We start from the raw sequence: 25582 nt of genomic DNA on the forward strand, positions 1-25582 counted from the left end.
CAAGAGGCCTGGAAATGGCACCTGCCACCCCCTGCCCAATTCTGCTAACTGGATTGGTCATAGCTCCCTGCGGAGGCAGCTGGGCAGCACTCCCCAGCCACCCCAGTGGACAGACTGTTGTCTCTGCTGCAGGGGTCCAACTGGAGGGGTGGGTGTGGGGAGAGGATGAGGATGTTGAGTTTGTTCCAGGCACTGGGCTGTGTGTCTGCTGGCCATGGCTCTGGAATCACTGCAGCAGCCCTGGATGGGGCCCCTGGGTGCAAATCCCAGTTTCCCGGAACCCACAGCTGGGGTCCCTTGGATCTGGGGAAGCTGCAGTGTGCTGCCCTGTGGCAGATGGAGAGTCCTCGAAGAGATTTCAAATGGCTGAGCAACCGTTATTCTGTAGGAGTTGCTGGAGAAGGTGGACTCAGTGTCTTTCTTACCTCTGGGAACAGGTTAAATAGCAGATGGGGAATTGAAAGAGGAAGTGGGATTTCCAGTTTGAGTCCTGAATATGTGGATTAACACCTGGTAGTCTATGGGCTGCCAGTTTGCAGTTTTCTCTTTAGCCCTAATTAAAGAAAACAAAGGTTTTGGAAGCCCACATTAGTAATGTTTGTTTTCAGAAATCAGCCTCTGTCTCCTTGGGATTTTGTGCCGGGATTTTGAATCAGGAGATGTTACATAAAAATCTGGGCTTCTGGCATCTCTTGGGAAAAATCAGAAGATCTGGCAGCCTGGGTGTTTATCTTGGATGGAAAAATTGGCTGGAGATGCGTGTGTGTGTGTGTGTGTGTGTGTGTGTGTGTGTGTGTGTGTGAGTGAGTGTGACTAACACACCTGTTCCCAGAGACAGGAATATCTGTTGTGCTTGGGGGTGGCTTCTCAGTAGGGTCTTATGATATAAAGACCGGACATCTTTTGGCTTCCCCTTTCAGCTGGTCGGGCCAGTAGTGGAGGCTGTGGATTTTGACTCTTGAGTGAATGCTCAGTTGCAGAGTAACTGGGGAAGACCATGGCCCACAAAGCCCAAGAGATCTGCAAATGGGTCAGGTAAAAAAAAAAAGTTTCCAGTTGCCAGAACAACTTGTTAAAAATGCAGGTGCCCAGGCTCTATCCCCTGCATTCTGATTCCATGAGTCAAGGGAAGGGTCTTGAATCTGCATATTAATGAGTTTTCCAGGTGATTTTGATGTCCATCCTAGTTTGGGGGCCATGGCCCCAGAATAGATTGATATCAGAGAGGTGAAGCCTGATAATTCCTATTGAGAAGGGAGGAACAAGAAGCGAGCATTTATTATGTGTTTGTGCTCGCTTAAGATTTAATGAGCAGAAGGATATAGGGGGCTTTGTTTAATAGAGGCCCGGACTACACTCTCTCTTCCCTTTCTTTCTCTTCCATTTAATCTGTCTTTGATAGGGCCCGGGACTCTACAGAATTTTAAATTGGGAGATGTAACAAACACTGATGTTGTGGTAAAGTTGGTAGACGATGCTGAAGAGCACTTTCCTTGCATTTTCACACCACATCATAGCATCCGTTGATTTCCTCATGCATGTGTGCTGTATGCATTCATTCACTCACCCCTCATTCATTTCACAGATATTGTTGAGCACCTGCTGTTGGGTGCTAGGGTAGGCAAATAAACAAAAAACAACATCTCTTCTCATGGAACTTGCCAGGTGAGTCTTCACAATGACCCTATTCTGGACCAGCTCACCCCATTGCATAGAACAATAAATGGAGGGCAAGTGAAGCTGAGCAAGGTCTTACTTTGTCAGGGCTGCTGTAATAAGGTGCCACAGACCAGCTGGCTTCAACAATAGACTGTAATGTCACATGGCTCTGGAGGCCAGAAGTCTGAATTCACGTGTCATGGGTCTCCTTTTAAAGGGGAGAGTCCGTTCCACGCCTCTGCCCTGGCTCCTGGTGGGCGGCTGGCAGGCCATGGCGTTCCTTCGTTGGTGGCAGAACTCAGTCTCTGCCTCCATCACATGTCCATCTCTCTGTCTGTTTCTATCTCTGTGTCCAAATCTCTTCTCCTTATAAGGACACCAGTCATATCGAATGAGGCCCCACCCTAATCCAGTTTGAGCTCATCTTAACTAATAACATCTTCAAAGAGCTTATTTCCAAAAAAGTTCACATCCACAGGGCCAGGGGCTGGGACTTGAACATGTCTTTTCAGGGGACACAATTCAGCTAGTAACAGGTGGCCTCATTGCAGTTGTCACTATTTACCCTAATCCTCAAAAGGCCCTGTGTGGTCGGCATTATTCCTACGTTGTAGATGATGAAGGTGGAAAGAGTTGATGAGGCAGTTATCCAAAATCATAGTTTGTAAGTGGTAGAACTGATTTCCGAACCCAAAGTCCAAAGCCCATGCTCCTTCCACTGTGTCGACCACTTATTCATATTTTTTGAGCACTTACTACCTGTGAGGGACTCTGCTGACCCCTGGGCATACGGCAGTGAACGTAACAGGTGCGGTCTCTGCCCTCAGGAATTCACAGCCTGGCATTTAACATTGGAATTGGAAGGGAGAAACGCAGTCGAGGATTGGAGGGACAGGAAGAGGTTCCTGGAAGGTGGGACGTGGAGAAAGTCCTAGGGGTGGGGAGGGTGTAACAGGCAGTCATCTGGAGAAGGGGGTCCTAAGGGAGGGGAAACCAGGTGGTCTGAGAAAAGCAAGAGGGAATTCTCTACTCAGTTTATTTCCCAGTCCGAATGCAGGGTTTATCTAGGAATGTTTATTCCCGACATCACCATCCCCAAACAGTCCTGGGGAATACAGGTTCCAGGGACCATTGCTAAGGCGTTTGGAGAAAATAGTTCTGTTCAAGTGATTTGGAAAAATACCAGATTCAAGTTTTCCAACATGTTCAACAGTGTTGGCACATGGTAGGTGATAAATAAATTCTTGGTTGACTGGATGAATGATGAAACATGTTATTTTTTTTCCCTTGCAGGAGCCTTTGATTGTGATTTTATACAACGAGGTTAGGTGGGGGTTATAGCATGCAACATTTTCTGAACTTGTTTGATCATGAAACCCTCCATCCATAGAGCATCTTGGGGGCTGATGTGTCCCAGGCCACCCTTAAGGAAGTACATGCTGTGTGCATGGGTGCGTGGTTCACATTGGCCCGTCCTCCCCCTTCACTCCGAAGGACAACGTGCTGGGTCGTGGGCGAGGAGGGGGCTGTTTCTGGTCTCATCGATTTTGCATACTGTTCTGCTTTGCTGGATAGAAATCGATCCACAAATTCTCCACCTTCTCAGGCCTCTGGGTTTGGTCCGTCAGCACCATGGACAGAGGCACCCACTGCTTTGTGTCAGGTGACCGAGCTCAGCTGAATCCACATGAGTGATCTACAGCCTTCCAAACACCTCTCAGGGAGGGTATTATCCCCATTTTGCAAGTGAGGAAACAGAGACTTGGGCAAGGCTAACATTTTGCCCAGGCTCTCCCAGCTAGTGAGTGAACAGAGCTTAATCCTCTGAATCTAATGTCCATGCTCACACTTGTCTGTACTTCATGGAGGGAGCTAATTGTGCCTAAGGCATCCAGCCCTGTGCATGCAGTAATCCAGGGGTCACAAACACACTACCGGGCTGGAGAGAACATGTGGAAGAAGGTCCGTCATCAGATGACAGCGGAGAAACCGGAGCACCTAAGCTCCCCCAAAGGGAATCCTGTTTTCAGTTCAAGCTGATTTTGGCCATGCACGGGTCAGAATCAGTGATTCCAGAACTTCCAGATTTTTTTTTTTTTCTAAATAGAGAACTGGAAATCCAGATTTTTAAGTGTAAAACCCTAATTATTAAACATTGGTTAAGAAAAGCCAAGAACTCTGGGAGAGTCAAATACGCACCTCTGTTTGTAAGTGTTACTCCTGCATCTAGCCCAATGGTTCTCACAGTGTGGTCTTCCCAGTCCAACAGCCTCAGCGTTATCAGGGAACTTGTCAGAAAAGCAGATTCTCAGCTCCCTTCTCAGACCTACTGACCCAGGAACTCTGGGGGGTGGACTCTGCCAATTGGTGATTCCCATCAGCTGAGACCCACCACCCTAGTCCATCCAGGCACTCTCATAATTTGCCTGTCATTGAGTGTGTGACACACACAGTATCTGTCAGTATAGGTCAGGTTGAGCTGCAGAAACAAATAACCCTCCACATCTTAGGGGCTTAAGAAAACCACAGGGTTTCTTTTTCATGCTACATACTCACCGTGGGTTGCTGGGGTTCTATCCCACATTGTCAACCCTCTGGGACACACATCTGGAACGCCATGATTTGCTGTGGTGGGGGAAAGGAACAGCAAATCGTGCACTGCTCTTAGAGTCTCTGCCTAGAAGTGACACGTGGTCCTTCTGTTCATATTTCATTTGCCACAGCAAGGAAGACGGTCACACCTAACTCTTAGGGAGTGGAGAAGTACAATCCTACTATGCCCCAGGAAGAAAACTGGAAATACTGTAAGGATGGTTATAATGTTTTCCTTGCAGGCATAAGGCAATGTGCTGGTTCTCAGAAACCAAATTAGTCTCTATTAATTTCACCTGAATCCAAGTTCTCAGTTGTCCTGTGTCCTGAGGTTCCAGTGACTGGACCCCTGTTCCTTTCCCCCTTGACCAGGCCCCAACCCACTCCCCCGGCTCAGATGCCAGCTCCGCCAATACCAGAACTGCTGCGTCTCAGCTCTGCGCCTGGGCTGACGTCCTCAGCCTGCCACTCTGCTGGCCTCCCAAATAGTTGCTCATATGCTGGATCTAGAGTGTCAGGGGAGCACCCTGGGTGCTAGAGACATGTTGATGTCTTGCCATCCCCAGTGGGATGGAAATACTGTCAAGAACCACATCTGGCTCTGCAGTCTCATCCATCCAGCTCCCCAGGGCTTGGACCACGTCCGCACTCACTGCTGTGATTGAGTTGAGAATGGTTCAGTGACAATCTTCTGTGGACCACCTTCTGCAACAGGTGGATACAGAAATACCCACTGCAACTTGGCAAGGTGGATATTACTACTCTGGACCCTCCTTAGGGCTCTCTGGAACGAGATTTGATGCTGTCCAGCTCTCTGCTGCCGCTCTCTGGATCCCTGAGAACTGTAGTGTCTATGAAATTGATGGAAAGACCTCCTGCTCCTGAATTCTACAGTGTCGGTTGAGTTAGATATACATTTTTAAGTTGAGATAAAAAAAAAAGCATATTGTTCAGTGACATTTAGTACATTCATAGTGTTGTGCAGCCACTGCATCTATCTAGTTCCAAAACATTTTCATCAACCCAGAAGGAAACCCAGCACCCGTAAGCAGTCACTCTGCCTTTCCTTGTCTCTTTCCCCCAGCAGCCATGAGCCTGCTTTTTTTAAATGCAATTTTCTTGAGCTATATCCACACACCATACAATCCAACCAAAGTATACAATCTGCGGCTCACAGTATCATCACATAGTTGTGCATTCATCACCACAATCAATTTTAGAATATTTTCATAACTCCAAAAATAACAAAAAGAAAAAAGAAAACCCAAAACACTCCCTACTCCTTGTCTCTCCCCTATTATTGACCCATAGTATAGGCACATTTGTTACTGTTAATGAAAGAATATTAAGTTATTACTGTTAACTACAGTCCATAGTTTGCAATAGGCACATTTTCCCCATTACCATCCTATAATTAATTTCCTGTAATACATTTGTTTTAATTCATGAAAGTACTTTTTAATATTTGTACACTTAATCACAGTCATTGTTCACCACAAGATTAACTGGGTTATATAGTCCCATGTTTTAACCTCTAGTTTTCCTTCTGGTGCGTTACATGACTCTAAACTTCCCCTTTCCACCATGGTGACACACCATTCAGTACTGTTAATTATTCTCACAATAACGTGCTCCCATCACCTCTGTCCATTTCTAAACATTTAAATTCAACCTAGTTAAAAATTCTGCACACATTAAGCAACTGCTCCTCATTCTCAAGCCTCATTCTATCACCTGGTAACTTATATTCTATGTCCGTGAGTTTACGTAGTATAATTAGTTCCTTTAGTGACATCACACAGTACCGGTCCTTTTGGGTCTGGCTTACGTCATTCAACATAATGATCCCAAGGCTCATCCCTGTCGCCCGTGCTGCGGGACCCCAGTCCTTCTCACTGCTGTGACACGCCATCCTACCTGCGGACACATTTCACCAACCTGCTTTTATGTCACCCTCGCTTTAAATCCAGGGTATGACGGCTCCAGCGGCCCCACAGAGGGGTCGGAAGCCGGGGATGCGGCTCAGCACCCTGCAGCGCACGGACGACCCCGGCGCAGAACCATCTCCTCACATGACAGTAGCGCCCAGGTGAGTAACCCGGGTATAGACACGGGAGGAGACCGGGAGACCCGGGTGTAGACGCGGGAAGAGGGCGGGAGACCCGGGTGTGGACGCGGGGGGAGGGCGGGAGACCGGGTGTGGACGCGGGAGGAGGGCGGGATACCCGGGTGTAGACGCGAGAGGAGGGCGGGATACCCGGGTGTAGACGCGGGGGGAGGGCGGGAGACCGGGTGTGGACGCGGGGGGAGGGCGGGAGACCCGGTGTGGACGCGGGGGGAGGGCGGGAGACCCGGTGTAGACGCGGGAGGAGGGCGGGAGACCGGGTGTGGACGCGGGGGGAGGGCGGGAGACGCGGGTGTAGACGCGGGGGAGGGCGGGAGACGCGGGTGTGGACGCGGGGGGAGGGCGGGAGACCGGGTGTGGACGCGGGGGGAGGGCGGGAGACCGGGTGTAGACGCGGGGGGAGGGCGGGAGACCGGGTGTAGACGCGGGGGGAGGGCGGGAGACGCGGGTGTGGACGCGGGGGGAGGGCGGGAGACCGGGTGTGGACGCGGGGGGAGGGCGGGAGACCGGGTGTGGACGCGGGGGGAGGGCGGGAGACCGGGTGTGGACGCGGGGGGAGGGCGGGAGACCGGGTGTAGACGCGGGGGGAGGGCGGGAGACCGGGTGTAGACGCGGGGGGAGGGCGGGAGACGCGGGGGTGGACGCGGGGGGAGGGCGGGAGACCGGGTGTGGACGCGGGGGGAGGGCGGGAGACCGGGTGTAGACGCGGGGGGAGGGCGGGAGACCGGGTGTAGACGCGGGGGGATTTCCGCCCCATCTCTGCGGAGACGCGGTGCTGTGACGCCACCTAGTGGCCACCAGGGGGCCTCATGAGAAGCGCTGAGCCGCGGACCCAGAGTCCTGACATCCTTCAGCCGCTGAATTAACTAAACTCGAAGTTACTCACTGAGGACTTGTCATGTAAAATAATAAACTTCCACCTGGTGATTTGGGTCGGGGGTCCTGTTGGTTGCAGCTTAAAGCATCGGAATTGATACAGTTTCTCTCTCTCTCTCACACACACACACCACCTTACCCATCTACTGAAGGAATGTAGTGGAAGGGAAATTTGTGAGCAAAGTGCTGCAAGGTAGGTGGCGGTGAATTCCATAGCGTCTGACATGGAGGTAAGGAAAGGGCCCTACTGGAGAAAATTACAGTTTAGGAGCCGAGGGTCGGTCTCCTGTCTGTGCCCCACGGAGACATGCACCAGGTCAGGGCAATGTCTACCTTTCCATGGTATAAATGTGAAATTAAAAGTATATATAGGGGAAAACGGGGGCATAGGCTCCAGGCACTCAGGGTTCACGTCAGCTCTTTGGGACATTGCCTGGGAACTCCAGCTGCTTTTCAGGAGTTGGATTTGGCTGCCAGAGGACCCCATGGGAAGCTGAGGTTCCCCACACCCAATCAGCTAGCTGCGGAGCTTCTGGGTCCGCTCACCAGGCACACTACCCGTCTCCTCTACAGAGACACGAGAAAGTAGCTGTGATGGTTGTTTGTGTGCTCACCTGGCTGGGCTAGGGAGCCTGGTTGTTTGGTTCAACACTGGCCTAGATGATGCTGCGACAGTATCTCATAGATGTGCTTAATGTGTACAACTGACATTAAGTAGATTTCCCTCAATAATGTGGGTGAGCCTCCTCCAATCAGTTGACAGCCCCAAGAATAAAAACTGGAGAAGAAATTCTGCTTCAGGACTGAAACATCAACTATTGCCTAGGTTTGCAGCTTGCCTTTTCCCCTTTGGATTTCAGACTGGCCAGCCCCCTTGACTGCATGAGCCAACTCCTTGAAATAAAACTGTATAATTTATATCATGTGTGCAGATGTGCACACATCCATCCTGTTGGTTCTCCTTCTCTCTTCTCTGGGGAATTCTGATATAGTAGCTTTGTGCTGCATTCTCAGCCTTTTGTTGTGAGGTTTCTGCTCCTATATTACTTATGATGACTGTTGCCTTTTTAGAGAAAAAATTCCCAACAGACCATGACCAGATTCCATGAGCAAGCCCTATTGAACTTAGAAAGACACAACCACATGCTGTCCCTCTCCTTCTCCACTATCACCATGCTAGTGTAAACTTCTCTGGTTTTTCTAGTGGGACTGCTACAATAGCTTCCTACCTGATTGCCCTACTTCTACCACACTCCTTCACTTTTGTTTGGAACTTCTCATGACTTCCAGAATGAAAGCACATCTCCCCATCCATATCCATCCTTCCACATCCATTGGCAATCCCCCATCCCGCCCCGTCCATCCTTCCACCCCATCCAGCCATCCCTCCATCCCACCCCCTCCCTCCATCTATCCAGCCATCTCCCTATCCCCACATCCCACCCCATCCATCTATATTTTCTAAATACTTGAGAGTAGGTTGTATACATCATGCTCCTTGAATGCTTAATACTTCCATGTACATTTCCTGAGAACAAGGATAGTCACTTATGTACTCACCTTAAGTGAGTCATCAAGTCCAAGAATTTTAACATGAATATAAAGTTTTCAGTCTATATTCTAGTTTTCATATATCCTGATAGTATCCTCTTGAATCATTTTCCAACTGGTCAAGAATGCCACATGATACTTTTTCAGAATGCTCTCGGTGTTTATTTTATTCTCTCTAAATGCTCTGTGGCAGGACAGACATTTCACAGATACAGAAGCAGAGGCAAATGCAGTAAGTGAATTGTACTGAACACGGACAAATCGCTACCATTGAAGGCTTTGTGAGAATCAGAAGTCATTTTCCATCTGTAATAAGGATCTCCTGGGCATAGCTGGCCCTGACAAAATAGCTTTAAGTTTCCTCTAGCAGAGTGGGCATGGGCAGGGAGAATTTCCACATCTTTAGTTTTGCCACCAAAACCGGTCATCTTCATCCAAAGCGTACCAATTTTCATCAATTACAAAATTGGGCTTGAGCCTTTTCACCTCCTCCAGCAGGCTCTTTTGTTGTCTAGTAAACAGCATTTTCCACATCCTGGGGAAGCAGAAAGGGGGCTCGTTATCTTCAGACTTGGCCTCAGACTCTCCTCCTTTCCTTTATTCCTCCCTTTCGTGTTCTCTTGAGGAGCAGTAGCCTCTTCCCCTTATAATAAAAGTAACCCAAAACTATCAAATTACAAGCCAAAACCCTCGAATCTTGAAGACGATAGTATAACAATGTAGGTTATGAGGAGTGACAATGTGATTGGGAAAGCCATCTGGATTGTACTCCCCTTTGTCCAGTGTATGGATGGATGAGTAGAAAAAGTAAATCCCTGTATGTAAAGGAGCTCTGGGGTGCGTCAGATACAACACTGAGCTTCCTGACTGCAGGCCAGGCCCTGTTAGAGTTTGGAGGTAGCGTGTATAAGGCCAAGTATTGACTCTCACGGAGCTTATATCCTATTGAAAGGAAAAACAGGTATCGAAATGTCACAACTTAACAGGTGGAGAAATAATCTCATGAAATAAATGTCAGTTCAGTAAAATCCGGGTCTGACCCTCCTACCTCAGGTCAACTACCAAGTCCTCAGTGACAACCCAGATCCTGCTGACGCCTCTGCTGGCTCGTGGGTCATCAGTATAAACAACGTTCTGCCTTTTCAGCTCATTTGCGCGAGCACTTGCTGTAACAGTTCTCTGACTCATCAAGCTCTCCAGACCCACTGCGCCACGGTTTCCAATCCCTCTGCCCCCCTCCTGCCCTCGCTTCCTCCAGATCCCCTTCATATCCCACCATCTCTCATGTCCTTTCTGGTTTCTTCCATTTAGCAAAACTTGAATGCTGGATTAAACCCAACTGCTGTAAGCTGGACCTTAATGTGAGAAAATAGTTACTCAACTGGGAAGTTTGCTATTGATACATCATGAACCTCAAACGAGTCAAACTCACGTCTCTCCAGTCTTCCCCCAGTTATAACTACAATTCTTCTCTCTCAGGCATTGCCTTAGCTTCTATTTTATCCATGAACGTAGGTCTTAGATGCCAAATACGTTTTCTACCACCAAACACAAAACGATATCTATAAACCATCATTTGCCCACGAAGGAAGACTATCCTTGAAAGAGTCCGTCTTAACCTACCGTGAACTCCTCACTCAGGCACTCAGAGTTATATGACATGGTGGCCCCCGAAAGTTTTCACCTTCGCTCTCTCACTCCAGCAGACCATTCCAGCTTAGCAGCTGGACATATTCTGGTACTTGCCATCTAAACAGTCTCCTAACTTGACTCTATTCCACCCGAGCCCTGACCCAGTTCCTTTTCTCTCCGCTCCAGAGCAAAAACATCTTTAAAGAATAGTCTACTAACAACGTTTCTCAACTTGCCCATTCGTTCGTTCTTTAGTCCACCTGTGCCGACTTCTGTGTCCACCACCCCCATTGAAACTACTCAGAGGTTAATGACCCCCAAGTTGTCACAGTGAAACTCTCTTCTGTCTTTATTTTACTTGTGCTTTCAGCTCAAGACACGGTGGCTCATTCCCTTCTTAAAAAATTGGCTCCTCTTAGCTTTCCTGATATCATACTCTTTTGTTTTTCTTTTTGAGTTTGTCTACTATGCCCCAGGCTCTTTCATTGGTTTCTCACATCTTCCAATTATAACAGCAATACTTTAGTGTCTGTTACGTTCTAGGCTCTGTTCTAAGCTCTTACATGTGTCAATGCACAATTTATTTAATCCTTAGAACCCCGTTGGGGATATCCCCCATGACACAGATAAGAAAACCGAGACACAGATGGTTAGAAATCTTTCCCATGGTCATCAAGAACCAAGCACAAGAACCAGAATTTAAAGCCAGCCAGTCCAGTTCCAGAGTCCTTGGGCTAAACATTTGTTTTGTACTACCTCCTCAACTCTGTCTTTCTCTCTCTGTCTTCCTCTATCTCTCTCTGTGTGTCTCTCTGTCTCTGTCTCTCTCTCTCTTTAACTTTCACTTTAGTCAGAAATTTTAAAGCAAAAAATTGAAAGATCACTTGACTTCTTAAACTTTCCCATTGGTTTCTCATCCCACTTAGAATGAAATTCAAAATTTCTAACATCTGGAGCCAGCCCTCTTGTCTCCTCAACCTCATCTTTCCCCTTGCCTTCTCTCACTCACTCACTCCAGGCACGCGGCCTGAGAGGCCCTTCCCTTACGTCTCTCAGCCGCGCGTGCTCCGATCTCGGATCCTCCCAGGCTGCTTTTGTCCCTCAGGCCCCTGATCAAACATCTCCTCAGCGAGAAGAGACGTAAGGGACAAATCTAAATCAACCCCCTGACCCTTCATTCTCCCCTCCTGTTTTGTTTCCTTCTTAGCACTTGCCATCTGCAGCAGTCCTAACCTTTGGTTTGTGTGTTTGTCTCTCCCCCTTCCCCAGTGAAAGTTCCACGATATCAGGCACTTGGCGCCTATTTCCCACATCTCCAGACCCCCAGCCCCAGCCCGGTGCCAGCAGGAGGGTCTGCACCCACTGGGTGAATAAACCACTTTGGCTTCACCAGCTCCCAGGCCTGTGGGGGAATTAGGTCTGCATCTCAGAGGAGGATCACCAGGGACTTACCCAACGACCTGCAGGCTGGATGTGGGGCACTGGAAGGCCATGCACAGCTTCGTGAGCCCAGCGCCGCTGAAGTGATTCTGCATCAGTTTCAGGCTGGTGAGGTTCCGGTTGTGGCACAGGGCAGAGGAGAGCGCCTCGCAGCTCGCAGAAGACAGCGCACACGCCTCCAGCCTGCAGGGCGGGACCCCGGGAGACGACCCCCAGATCAGACACCGGCCCGGTCCAACCAGAGCTCCGCGAGAGCCCCACGAGACGCAAAACAGACAGATAGTTCACACCTTCTAGAACTAATGTAGGGTGTGATAATTGCTACCATTTTCCAGCACTGTGTAAGGGTCATTTGTAATCTCCCTGACACTAGGGGAAATAATATTCCTATTTTTTTGGTTGAGCAAAGGATTTAACCTGAGGCGCTATTTCCTTCTCTAAGGCTCACATCATTCTTCAATATCATTACCCTGATTCTTTTGTCCCCTGAACTTCTCTCAGTGCGGTCATGTTCCATCTTTACTTTTTTTGTTTTTTAACCTCACTTAGCTTCCATCTTCTATATTTTTTTCTCTGAAACTTTTCTTTTGAAATCATTTCAAACTTACAGAATGGCTGTAAAAATAATATGATAATACAAAACCCATACAGAGAACCCTAAAATAACCCCCTTCCTGATACCCAGATCCAATTTTAACATTTGGCCACATCTTGCTGTATCATTCTGTCTATCCCTCCATCTGTTCATCCATTATCAATTTTTCAAACACTTGAGTAGGTTGCATACATCATGCTCCTTGAACGCTTAATACTCCCATGTACGTTTCCTAAGAATAAGAATATTCCCTTACGTTACCAGCTTAAGTGCAGTTACCAAATTCAAGAAATTTAACATTGATATAAACTTTACAGTCCGTGCTCCAATTTTCTTATTTGTCCCAATAGCATCCTTTGGGGCCTTTTTTCCTCCATTATTAGATCCTATCCAAGATCACAAATTGCATTTAATTGTCATTGTCTCTTTAGTTCCTCCTGTTTTTAGTTGTGTAAACATATACACAACAAGCTTCCCCATCTCAGCCACTCCTGAGCGCACTATTCAGTGGGACAAATCCCCGTCTCCCTGTCCTACTGCCCTCGCCACCACCCATTGCCAGAACTTTCCAGAACTTTCCGATCACCCCAAGCAGAACCATCTTCTATTATTTTTAATCAGTCTCTTCCAAATACCATCTCTCCCTTAACCTTCTATATTTCACTGCATTCACCTAGAAATATCCCAACCTTGGACGAACCAGCTTTCTACTCTTAGGACCTGTTCTCAGGCAGCCCAGAGCTGCAGGAGCAAAAGGGGAAACTGAGGGCAGGTGGGTACCGCATGCAGTTAGTGGTCATCGGTATGAAAGTCTGTCTTCCTGTTGTTATGTTTTTCTGGTTAACTTGTTTTCCCACTCCCTGAAACAATGATTTCAAACCAACTCCATTCTCTGCAGACTTCTGAACCCATCTTCTTCCTCGTGTGTAACAAATGACCTTACCCCCTTCAAATACAAACATAAACAAAAAGCAAACAGAAACACACAACAGGGAAACTGAACTTTCTAGCATGAAACCAACTGATCTCTGCACTCACATTCCCTTTTCCTTCTGTAAGAATGGAGGAACATCCCTATTATCTCAGAGGTTATTTCACTCGTGTTTGGGATCACACACTGTGTGGTACCTTTTACTGTCAATGATTTACCTCCCACTTGCCTCTGTCTTTTGTCTCTCCTCTAGAAACAAAACCAAAGAAACTCAGTCTTCATCCAATACCATGTCACCATGTAGCTATAAATGGCTAAAAGTACTTGAGCTGTACCCACAAGCTTTATTTCTCTTCTATCATTAGGATTCTCAAATATATACAATCTAGAATGACCAGGACTTTTAAAACTTATATACCCACCACTTAAACAGTGGGCAGTAATCTACCTGGTGAGATATCTCATAACCAGTTATCTACTGTGACGTTCCGCCCCTAACACCTCAATATGCATCTCCCAAAATACCCATCAATACCTCCTGCCCCCTTCACCTAGCTTATTTCTCATCTGTTGGGTTTCAGGTGAAATGCCACTTTCTCAGCAAGTCTTTCCCCAGGTACCTTGTCACAGGCTGTCTCAGCTTTTACCTTTGTTCTTTCTACAATTATAATTTAAGTCATCCAGCAGGGCTTTCAAAGCGAGAGCCAGGAGCATCAGCGGCATCGTCAGAGATGCAATGCTCAGACTTCCTCCTCCTGCTGAACCGGGAGGGCCCAGTGCACGTGGGCACACACCCATGCACACACCCATGCACACACACACACTCTCCCTCCCTCTTCTAATAAAGGTGAGGTTCACGTAATATAAGATTAACCATCTTAAGTAAACAGTTCAGTGGCATTTAGGACATTCACAATGTTTTGCAGCCACCACCTCCATCTAGTTCCAAAACATTTGTCTCCCCAAAAGGAAACCTCATGTCCGTTAAGCAGCCACCCCCCAACTCTCCCTCCCCACCCCAGCCCCCAGCACCCACTCGTCTACTTTCTGTCTCCCTGGATCTGCCTCTTCTGGACGTTTCATTTAAACGGAATTACACAGTGTGTGGTCTCGTGTCCGGCTTCTTCCACTCAGCACAGAATTTGAGGTTCACCCACCATGTGTCTGAAGTGCACATCAGCACTTCCTTCCTTTTGATGGCTGGATAATATTCCACCGTATGAACCAGCTCCCTGACAAGGCCCCCACCTCCGGAGACTCTGCTGTGTGTTATAATTTGAAGATAGTAGTGCAGTCATTTGCTAGAACCCACCAGCACGCCAAGGGCTCCTTCACCTCTGTATTTTTATCATTTAGTACCACGCCTAGTGCATCGTAAGTGTTCAATAACTATTTATTTACTGAGCGCTCACTACCTCCTGCCCTGTTTGAGGGTTTTGCCACTTCATTCATTCCTCATACAGAAGCCGAGATGGAATTTCTGCCCTGGGCTCGATGCCACCAAGGCTGTGTTCTGTGTAACCCGATGGAGTGTGAAATCAGCACAGGGCCCTTGTCCAGTGACTCGGCACCCGCGCCCCTTGCAGCGTGAGTGCGGGGACTTGCCCGAGCCTCCGCAGGGCGCTGGTCTCCTGTTTCAGCCCTTCGCACAGCGCGATCACGCCTCGGTCGCCCAGGTCGTTGGAGGAGAGGTCCAGGCTCGCCAGGCGGCTGCTTCTGGTGACCACGGAGGAGAGCCCCTCGCAGCAGGTGGCGCTGAGGCAGCATCCCACCACCCTGCAAGACACGAGGGAGTGGAAGCCGCGCCTCGAGGCCGCTGCCGTGGCGGGAAGCCCATGGGAATTGCCTCTATTCCTTTACAGCGCGTGACCTTCTGTCTGTGCCGGGAGCGGCTCTGACGGTGGCTTTCATTGGCTCGGGGCAGGGAGGATAGTGGGGAGTGGAAACATGTTTGATGTGACTCAAGGGCTTTGGAAAAAGAAAAAAGAAATGAACCCATCAGAGCTTGTTTCCCACCTGGAAGTGGGAGAGGAGGGGCGAGAGGAAAAAAAGTGTGGATGAGGAGAAGTTGGTGGAGCTCCTGACAAAGGAACAAAAGTCCTGAGAGGAAGAGAAAAGATGACAGAATCTTACTGAAATTCTAGAAAGGGCTCCAGACGCAAAGGTGGAGAAGCCCCTTCCCCTTCCCCTTCCCAGGCAGTGTGGGGGGCACGGGCAGAAATGACCCCGGAGTAACGGCCGGTGATTCACCCGAGTAGAATCTGCTGGAAGCACCCAGATCCCGAGTCCTCAGCACAGCGTGCTAAGAACAGGCTGACGGGGTGGGCAAGGGCCCATCCTCATGGGCCCTGGGCTGGGAGGGCTCGTTCCTGAATCTCGGGGTGGGGGGGACGGCAGAGTCTAGTTGCCAGCACAGATGAGGACCACACAGTCTCCCCTGCAGTGTCCTTGCTCTAAAACATACACGCAATCCAAAAGAAAGTACCTCCAATTGACCAAGATCAAGTTTTCCTACCATGCCCAAATAGGATTTGTTATTTTAATCACTAAGTAGATGAATCAATATTTGGGGGAACTCAATTTGTGAACTGATCTACATCTAACTCCTTTCCTCTGTTTACTGTTGGGAAAGGAGAGATCTCAAAATGGTCCCACATTTTGGTCCACTAATTCTACCCTTTGTAAGTAATCATAAGAAAACATTACCAAGTTTGCAAAAATTTAAGGTATACATGACTAAAACATTGGACATAAGTGCCCATTTTAGGGGATTTGTTAAGTTATGGTGCACATTAAATGGAATATGGTACCATGCCTCATTTACTATTTTGATCTGCACATCCTCAAGGAGAGACTGTATTCTAGTTCCCTGACAGTTCTCATTCCCCTTTGGTGTGTGATTGGTGGGGAGATTACGTAAGATAAGATATGTGAGATCTTTAGAGTCCTGTGCCTGCCACATGGTGAAACATTAAATGCACTTATGCATCCAGGAAAAAAAATCCCAGAGGTCGTTAATCAAAATATTAACAATGGTTGCTGCTTGGTTATGAGACTATAGATTGATTTCTGCACATTTAGATCTTTTAAGTTTTCTGTAATCTGTTTAATGATGGAATATTCCTATTAATAGAGACATTCCAACAGTAATTTGAACCCCACAGGGAAAATGGATTGAGACAAACTTCCCCTCCTTCCACTCCACCTGCAGAAGGCAAAGCTGAAGATTAACCAAGGACAAGAAGACGTCCCCAAGTCCAGACAGGTTTTAGGAATCGAGGGTGACTCGGCCTCCTTATGCCCTTCCCGGGGGCGTCTGTTGACAGCTCCCCTGCCCTTTACCCACCGACCCTGACCCTCGAGTCATCACATCCACTTATGCAGGACCCCTGCTGGGAAACAAGCATCTGTTGGCCCTGGGACCAGTTTTTGGCTCCAGTCTCACGTCTCCTCTGGGAACCCGGAGCTCTAACTCGGAAGGGCTGGTTCCCGACAGTGTGGAAAACTTACTCCAGGTCCTGGAGGTGACAGTAGGGCTCCCTCATGACCTCACACAGAAGATTCATCCCATCGTCCTGCAGCGTGTTCAGGCTAAGGCTCAGATGCGTCAGGCTCCTGTTGCTTATAAGTGCCAATGCGAGAAAGCCGCAGCTAGCCACCTGCAGGTTACACTGGTTAAGTCTGTAAGACACAAGGAAAAGAGGAGGGTCACCCTCGTGTTCCTAGGTGTGCGCTGGGGTAAACGACTGCTCTCGGCTTCGGTGTGCTCCTCTGCAGGTGAGGGGTGATGTTGGAATTTAGGGTGCCCATACCACACCTGCACCTGGCCGCCACTCAGGACACTCTGATCTCTTTCCGATTTGCCTTCACACTCAGTGTATTAGTTTCTTATTGCTGCTATAAACTGCCAGAAACTCAGTGGCTTACAAGACAGATTTGTTATCTTAAAGTTCTGGAGGTCAGAAGTTCGACACGGGTCTTTTTCTCGGCTAAACTCCAAGTGTTGGCCGAGCTGCGCTCCTTCTGCAGGCTCTGATGGAGAAGCCACTTCCTCGCCTTCTCCAGCCCTCAGAGACTGCCTGCTTTCCTTGGCGTCTGGCCCCAACCACAAGGACATCACCCAGACCTGCTTTCGTTGTCACATCTCTTCTCCAACTCCCTGCCTCTCTCTTACAAGGACCCTCGTGACTACAGGATAATTCAGGATACTCTCCCCACCTCGGGATCCTTAACTTAATTACATTTGCCAAGTCCCTTTTGCCATGTGAGATAACCTGTTCACAGGTTTTGCAGATTAGGACATCTTTGGGGGAAGGCATTATTTTGCCTTTCACAATCAGTATCTCCCCAACTCTCATTCTCCGGGGACTCATCATATGGTAGACACATCCATTAAGGTTGTATTCATTAACAGAACTGCTGGCTACAGGTATACCATTAATCATGCATAATTTTTTTCAGATGAGGTTACTGGACTAATTTGTCAAGGGGGATGCACTGGCAGAGGAGCGAGCTTCCAATGCAGCATGGCAAAGTAAGTTGATGGTACTGAACAGGAAATACAAAACTCTCATTCTCATTGTCCAATCATAGAATATTTATGATGGAGGAGTAATTTGGCAGCAATGGGAGCCTTTTTTTTTTTTTAAAGAGAATACTTGGGATGCCCTTGTTGCGCAATAGCTAGAGGATCAAGTTCACATCGCAGTCTATGCATGTGGTGCTTCTTGGAGTAGGACAAGCACAGCCTGCGGGGCTGCCGGATCTGCACTCTTGTTACCACCTGAAAATCTCATCATTTATTATCTACCGCCCACCCCAGAATCCAGGCTTTATGAAAACAGGGACCCATCTGTCTTTGATCTCTGTATCCCTAGTACCTAACCATATTAAGTGCTTAATAAGTATTTGAACGAAGGATTTCCCACTGTAGGAAATGCAGAGGCAGAGGTGGGATTTTCCACAGAAAGGTGAGATCCAGGAGAGGATTATCAGGGGTAGGATTTAGCACATTTCAAGCCCCTTCATCATCATCATAAGGATTTCCACTCTCCCCTCTGCTGTGTGCTTTGAGGTCCACCCCATGCTATCTGTTAGAAGACTACAAGGGGAAATGGCTTGGACTCACATCAGCCTCTGCAGGTAACAGCTGGGATGTTTTATGAATCGACATAATGCCTTCACGCCGTCATTGCCCAGGTTGTTGCCGGCCAGGTAGAGACGTGTCAGGTTCTGGTTGATGATGAAGACGATGGCCAGATCCTGGCAGCTGGATTCTGTGAGACCACAGTGCCCCAGTCTGCAGAAGAGAACCCCCAGAAAGAAAACGGGTTTATTCTTAGCATTCTTATTGTGGTAACATATATACAATGTGAAATTTCCCATTTTAACCATTTTCATCTTTACAATTCAATGGTATCGATTACATGCACAATATTTTGCTACTGTCACCACCATCCATTCCCAAATCTTCCTGAGGTCTATTCCTGAAGTTTCATTTTCCCCTAGCTTACAAGAAAGGGGAACGTCCCTCCCACAGCTCCCTTATCCCTGAACATACAGTGATGCTGCTTCATGTCTGAGTTTAATTTGTAAACTCAACTTTAATATTCCAGTCCACTAATTAGCATAAATGATTAGATCTTCCATCACCAAAAAATGGGAAATGGATAGAAAACATGAATCTGTGTCTACTCCATTGTTTTGTTTCCACCTGTAGTATGGTGTGAGGTTTTGCTGAAATGGGTTGCTCTCCTGTTTAAAATACCTATATTTAACTTATCATGACCCTTAGATATAAACTGGACTTTCATCTGTTTCTCAAAGCTTAAGAAATAATAGTATTTGAAAATAAAGGTTAATAGTACTTCTCTCGTGGGGTTATTACAAAGTCGAGTGGTTTAACACCTCTAAAGGGTTTAGGATGGTACACTGCATGTAGCAGACACTTTCTCAACACCACCCACAGTGGTCACTTCTAACACAGGAAGAAACACTGCAGAGAGAGAGCATACTGGTCCCTACTGTTTATTTTTCCCTCTGGGTTTTTAAAAAAAGGTAATTTGTGCAATTTTGTCAAACTCTTGCTGCCTGTGGGATTTCACTGCACAGAGGGCTCTGGGAATGGTTGGGAGAAACAGTGTCTGCCCAGATCGTGGGACAAGAAGGAGGAAACCCCAAGGTGACCGCTCAGTTCCTTGGGTGTCAAATGGAAGCTTATGTTTTGGCTCTGCTTTTTACCAGCTGTGACCCAGGCAAGAGGCTCCTCTTCTTCTTTGGGATTTGGTTTGTCCTTATTGGCAAACTGGGGAAGAAAATAATCCCTACCTTATGGGTTGGTGGTGAAGATAGAGTTGATGGGCACAGAGCCCGATGCTCCAGGACACCAGAGATGGCAGCTCTAACCACAAGCCTGGGTTCTCTGGGATCTCAGCATTGGCTTTAAAGTATTAAGGAAAATGAATGTGAAAAAAATATTGGATGAAAGAAATTGGAATACCAAGAGAGTGGAAGCCAGAGAAAAGTAGTATAAGAAGTTATTCTTTAATGACCCTAAGTAAATAGTGTATTGGATATAATAGCCCAGTTTATGTAGCTGACTTTGGGTACTTTTGGCAGTTCAACACCACTTCTGACAATTGCAAAAACCAAACATCAGCTCAAAAAGTGGGTTACGAGCAAGGCCACTGGAGCAGGGTCTCTAACAGAACTTTCTGTAGTGATGGAGAGGTCCTTTATCTGTGTTTTCTTACATGGTAGTTACTAACCACATGGCTATCAAATGGTTGGCACATGAATAGAGCAACTGAGGACATGAATCTTAAATTCTGTTTAATTTTCATTAATTTAAATCTAAATAGCAACATGGAGCTAGTAGCTCCTCTGTTGGACAGTACAGTGGACCTCACTTAATCAGATGTAAACTAAACGTCTATGTGCCAAGTAGGACTGAGTTTTATTTTCTAGGACATAACAAGCAAAATTTCCAGGTGTATCTGAAAAAAAAAAAAAATCTCTAGATGTAGCAACAATCCCCTGGAATTGAAAAACCTTTTGCCTTCTTTAGAATACTCCCAGGCGATCCAACAACATGCATGTTAAGTCAAAATTAAAGATAACTTGGAGCTGAGTTGTCCAGTGTGGTAGCCATAGCCATGTGTAGCTATTGAGCAACTGATGTGTAACTAGTACGACACAGGAATTTTGTGTTTAATTTTTAATGTTAAATAGCCACTCACGGCTTGTGGCTACCATATTGGATGGCATATGCTGGAGAATCAGCCATAGCTTGATAACGGCCCAAACTTGGATAAGTGATTTAGCCTTTCTAAATCTGTCCCCTTATTTATCAATAAGGTTAACAATAGTGTCTGTCCTACCACATAGACCTGCTTTGAGGACTGCCAGGTAGGCGTGGAAAGGTATTTGTGTTCCTGGCACAACTCGGTGAACTTAGTGAGTGGTCACCCTGATCGTTACCTCTTCATCCCCCTTCTCCCTCCATAGGGAAAGTTATCAGTAAGAAAGCGACACCCCTTGGTGCTGTTCGGTGTTAGGGATGGGGAACTACTGCCCTGTGTTTCCACCTGGAAGAATTTCTGCTGGAAGAATGCCCAGGATGCTCCCGAACCCTCACGCCCCCTTCTCCCCGGAGCAGGAAGGAGCTGCAGGATGGCTCAGTTTGGATGAAGGCTCCCCTGTGATTCAGCCTGCGCCCAGCTGCGTGTGTCTGCTCCGTACTTTGCATTAACGAGTCTGTCCCCACGAAGGAGACTTGGTGTGACCATCTCTTTCAGTAACTGGGAGGGTAAATCTCTCCCACCCAGGTTGTGGAGTAATAAGCCCACTTGGACACACCTAAGCCTCACGCTCCAGGAGGCTGGCTGGAAAAGCCCTGTCAACCAGAAAAGCCGTGAGAGATTCCCGTCCGGCTGACTCCTGCTTCCAGCAGACAGGAGTGATTTATTGGCCTCCCTTAAGCCCCGCTGTTGGGGTACTCCGTGGAGGTCACTCCTCCCGACAGAACCCTTGGCTTATATGTCAGCGAGCTCCCCTCCATCTCTCGGACGATGTCAGCTGAGAGAAGACAGCCCTGGTGAAAGGCAGTGGCTGAACTCACGCCAGCTTCTGCAGGTTGCACGTTGGGTACTTCAGAGCCTCACAGAGGGGCCGGAGCCCCTTGTCCGTCACGTTATTTCCTGTCAGGCTGAGGGACTTCAGGCTGGTGCACACGACAAGGGCTCTGGAGATCATCAGACAGCAGGTGTGTGTCAGTCCACAGGAATTCAGCCTGCAGAGAGAGGAAAGATGAAGCCGTCCGCAGCCTCACTGCCCCCTCCTGCGGCCTCCAGGCTCCCCCCGGGCAATCCACTTCCCCGGCTCCTGCGCTCCAGCCACCGGCGCATCTTTCCAGCCCCTGGACACTGCCTGCTCCTGCCTCAGGGAACGAGCATTTGCTTTTCCTTCAGTCTGCAAAGTCCTCTCTCCATTCTTCTCCCACCCTGCTCTGCACATGGCTTGTTTCTTACCTTCATGCAGGTCTTGAATGCCCCCTCTTTGGAATAAGCTGATCTCACCATCCTACATAAACAGTGTTTCCCCTTGTGAGCTCTATTCCCTTCTGTCTGACATTTTATTCATCTCATTCACCAGCTGATGTTCCATCCATGTATGTTTGTATTTGTTTGTTGTCCTCTTCCCTAGATGGGAATCTCCGTGAGGGACCCAGCTTGCCTCGTTCCCCGCTGAATCTTCAGCACCTACAATAGTGCCTGGTATGCAGTAGGCGCTCAAACGTGCTGAAAGGTACAACCTCTCAGGAGAACCAGCAGTATTTACTAAAGCTGAATGAGCATCTACTCCACGACCCAGAAATTCTACCTCTAAGTATATTCCCATGATCGGATACGTCACTTAACCTACATTAAGAAAGCCCCTTACCATCTCTGTGACTCAGTTTACCACCTGGCAATGGCCGACTGTGCCTGTGAGGCTCAGAGGAGTTAACACCCACGAAGCCCCCGGAGCAATGCCTGGTTGTGGGACCCTCCTCTTGCGTCTTCCTGGACGCACTTCCCAGCGTGTCCTGCCGTGGCTTGGTCATGCAACCAGCTTCTAGCTGAGAGAACGTGCTGCGAAGCTGGGTCTCACCACTGCCGGGAGGATGTCAAACCTCCACGCATCTACCAGCTCTCCCTACTTCTGGAAGCTGGTGCTGGGGCAGACCTCCATGGAGCTTGGGAGGCATAAGAACCCTCCCCACCACTGGAATCCCCCTTGGATTGTTCAGGCAAGAAACTTCTATTTTTTTCTGAGCTATCATACACACCTGGGTCTGTTTTTCACAGGACCTAATACAGCAGCACATGGAAAACAATGAGTATTAATTACTGGCTGTGTTGAATTTCAGAATTTTAGACTCGTGGCATGTGTGTGCACGCTGGTGGGCACATAGTGTACACGCACAAGTGTATAAGAGTGTGTTTGTCTCCCCATGCCAAGCTCGTGAGTGCACCTGGAGCAGGAGCTTCATCTCATTCACCAGTGCGTCCCCAGAACTGATCTCTCTATTATACACATAACCGAAGAGCCGTATCTGCTGTTGAATGAAAGCCACAGTGTGGCCCGATCTATCTTTCAGAGTCACCCTCAGTTTAGAGAGGGAGTTAGCCCATCCCAGCCGTCCATCCATTGATAACTATTTGGGAGCATAATCTGAGCCAGGAGCTGGGAACACAACAGTTCTACGTTCTGGGAACACGGCAGCGAATGGGGCGGACCAACCCCCATGAGCTGCCAGAAGGTGAGCTCGTTATGATTCCAGAAGATGGGCTGTCTCGGCCCACCGTGCGACTGTGGGACAGCTACGCTGTGGAAGGCTGCTCAGCAATAAAGCGGAGCAAACTGGGATGGTGCTCAAAGGCACACGCTGAATAAAAAAAAAGCCAGTTTCAAAAGGTCACAAAGCATACCATTCCGTTTTTATAATGATCTCAAAATGAAAGAATGAGAGGTGGGGAATGTTATAAAGAGGTGGGAAAGACACCAGTGATTAGTGCTGGTGGGGCGAGGAGGGCATTTGACGATGAAGGGGCAGCACGAGGGTGATGGGATAGTTCTGCGTCAGGATGACAGTGGTGGTGACAAGAATCTCACGTGCAATAAAATGATGGAAAGAAACCTACACGCTGTACCAACGTCAATGTTCTGATTTTTATATCGTACTATAGCTCTTGTAAGATGTAACCACCGGAAAAAGTGCCTGAAGGGTACACGGGGACCTCTCCGTACTATTTTTGAAATGCTCTGTGAATCTATAATTATTTCAAAATAAAAGTTAGAAACAGAAAAACCCCCAATGACAACCACAAAGACAGCCAGGATTTACCTCAAAGACTCCAGGAAGCAGTTTCGGTGTTTTAGAGCCGCACACGCAGCCTCCACGTCTCCGTCTTTCAGGCAAGTGCCTTCCAGGTTGAGGAGTTTTAGATTGCGGTTGGTGATGAGAATAGCCCAGAGATGCTGGAGACCAAGGGCGATCTGTGCATCTTTAAGGCTGCAGAAGAGAATGAAAACAAGCGACGAATTAGCTGCTGTGACACGTAGTTGTATCCTAACTTTTCCACCCCACCCTTCTCCCATTCCAAATCTCAAATCTATAATTATTTGCCTTTATTTAACTTTAAAGCAATGAATATTTGGGCATCCGTGATGCACCAGGCACTGTGGGTAGGTTACAAACAATACTAACCATTTAACAATCCCTGACACTGTGGGGCTTAATATAATGAGGGAGACATTTGACAAAAGGTTGAGCAAAACAATTATGCTTAAAAATGAAATACTACATATTCTTTAAAATTGGATAGACAAAAAATTGAAAGCAGGGACTTGAGCAGATACCTGTATCCCAATATTCATAGCAGCAGTATTCACAATAGCCAAAATGTGGAAGAACCTAAGTGTCCACAGCAGATGAATGGATAAACAATGCATTATATACGCACAGCGGGATATTATTCAGCCGTAGAAAGGAACAAGGTTCTGATACATGTGACAACCTGGATGAGCCCTGAGGACATCATGCTGAGTGAGAGATGCTGGATACTAAAGGGACAGTATCGTATGACCTCACTTATGTGAAATAAGTAGAATATGCAAATTCAGAGATGGGAAATAGATTACAGATTACCAGGGCAAGGTGTGGGGAGCAATAGGGAGTGACTGCTTAATGGAGCTTCTATTTGGGGTGTCGGCTTTGGTGAGGTGGTGACGGTAGCACATCGTGAATGTAATTAATAACACTGAATTGTATACTTGAAAGGGGTTTAAAATTGGAGATTGAGTTGTATGTATGTTGCCACAATAAAATTTTTTTTAAAATGGGATAAAACTACATGCAGATAATCAAGTCTAAGTACAAAAAAGAAATCAAATGTCAGAATAATATGTATAATGTGATACCATTCATATAAAAATTCATTTATCTATACCAATATATGCTTATAATTTCATGGAAAATTTATGGAAAGTTACAAGATGTGAAAGTGGTTAACCAGGGAAACAGGAAGGTGAGGAGGAGTCTGGGGACTTACTCTGAGCCCTCTGCACTTCTTCAATCTCTTTGCCATTATCATGTGTTGTCACTGTGTTAAAATACAGTAATGGCATGGACTGAAGCCAATTACACTGTACGATGAGAGCTTAAAACAGGGGCATGAGTAGTGTGGATGTCAGGGAGGACTTCCCAAGAAAAGACGACACCTGAAAGGGTAGTTAAGGGTGGTGTAGGACCAAAGGCGAGCAGCGGGTTATTCTGGGATCTTCTTGGCACAGCCCAGTTTCGGGAAGCTGCTTGGAGAAGAGACGGATGAGGTGGGGAGAGGAAGAGATCTGCAAACAAGAACTTGACTTGCCCCTGTCTTAGATGTCCCATGAGCTGTGCTTGATCTACCTTTGTCTGAAGTGGAACTAGCACTTAATCCTCTACACCAGGTACTTAGTGCAGTGCCCCAAGAATTTACTAGGCACTCAAACTATTTTTTTACCTTATTAATTAGCCTAAAAGCATTAAGGGTGATGTAAAATGGTCCCCTAAATCACGCACTTTGATTTTGCCATTGCCTCATGCTTACCATTTGCCTGACTTGAGCTCCTCTCACCTTTTCCCTACTAACTAACT

The 25582-nt window shown here is 47.5% G+C and overlaps 1 protein-coding gene across 1 annotated transcript in view; it reads right to left on the reverse strand.

Moving 5' to 3' along the window:
* Positions 1-9205: 9205 nt before the first annotated feature.
* NLRP5 (NLR family pyrin domain containing 5) overlaps positions 9206-25582 on the reverse strand; it is a 28229-nt gene continuing 11852 nt past the window's right edge. The window contains exons 5-11 of the mRNA XM_037820510.1: positions 23789-23956; positions 21521-21691; positions 18530-18700; positions 16912-17082; positions 15007-15177; positions 11888-12058; positions 9206-9338 (exon numbers count right to left, since the gene is read on the reverse strand). Of these exons, the coding sequence (XP_037676438.1) occupies positions 9206-9338; positions 11888-12058; positions 15007-15177; positions 16912-17082; positions 18530-18700; positions 21521-21691; positions 23789-23956 (1156 nt within the window). The remainder of the gene's footprint in view (positions 9339-11887; positions 12059-15006; positions 15178-16911; positions 17083-18529; positions 18701-21520; positions 21692-23788; positions 23957-25582) is intronic.

Source organism: Choloepus didactylus, chromosome 27 (assembly GCF_015220235.1).
Source record: "Choloepus didactylus isolate mChoDid1 chromosome 27, mChoDid1.pri, whole genome shotgun sequence".
NCBI lineage: Eukaryota > Metazoa > Chordata > Mammalia > Pilosa > Megalonychidae > Choloepus > Choloepus didactylus.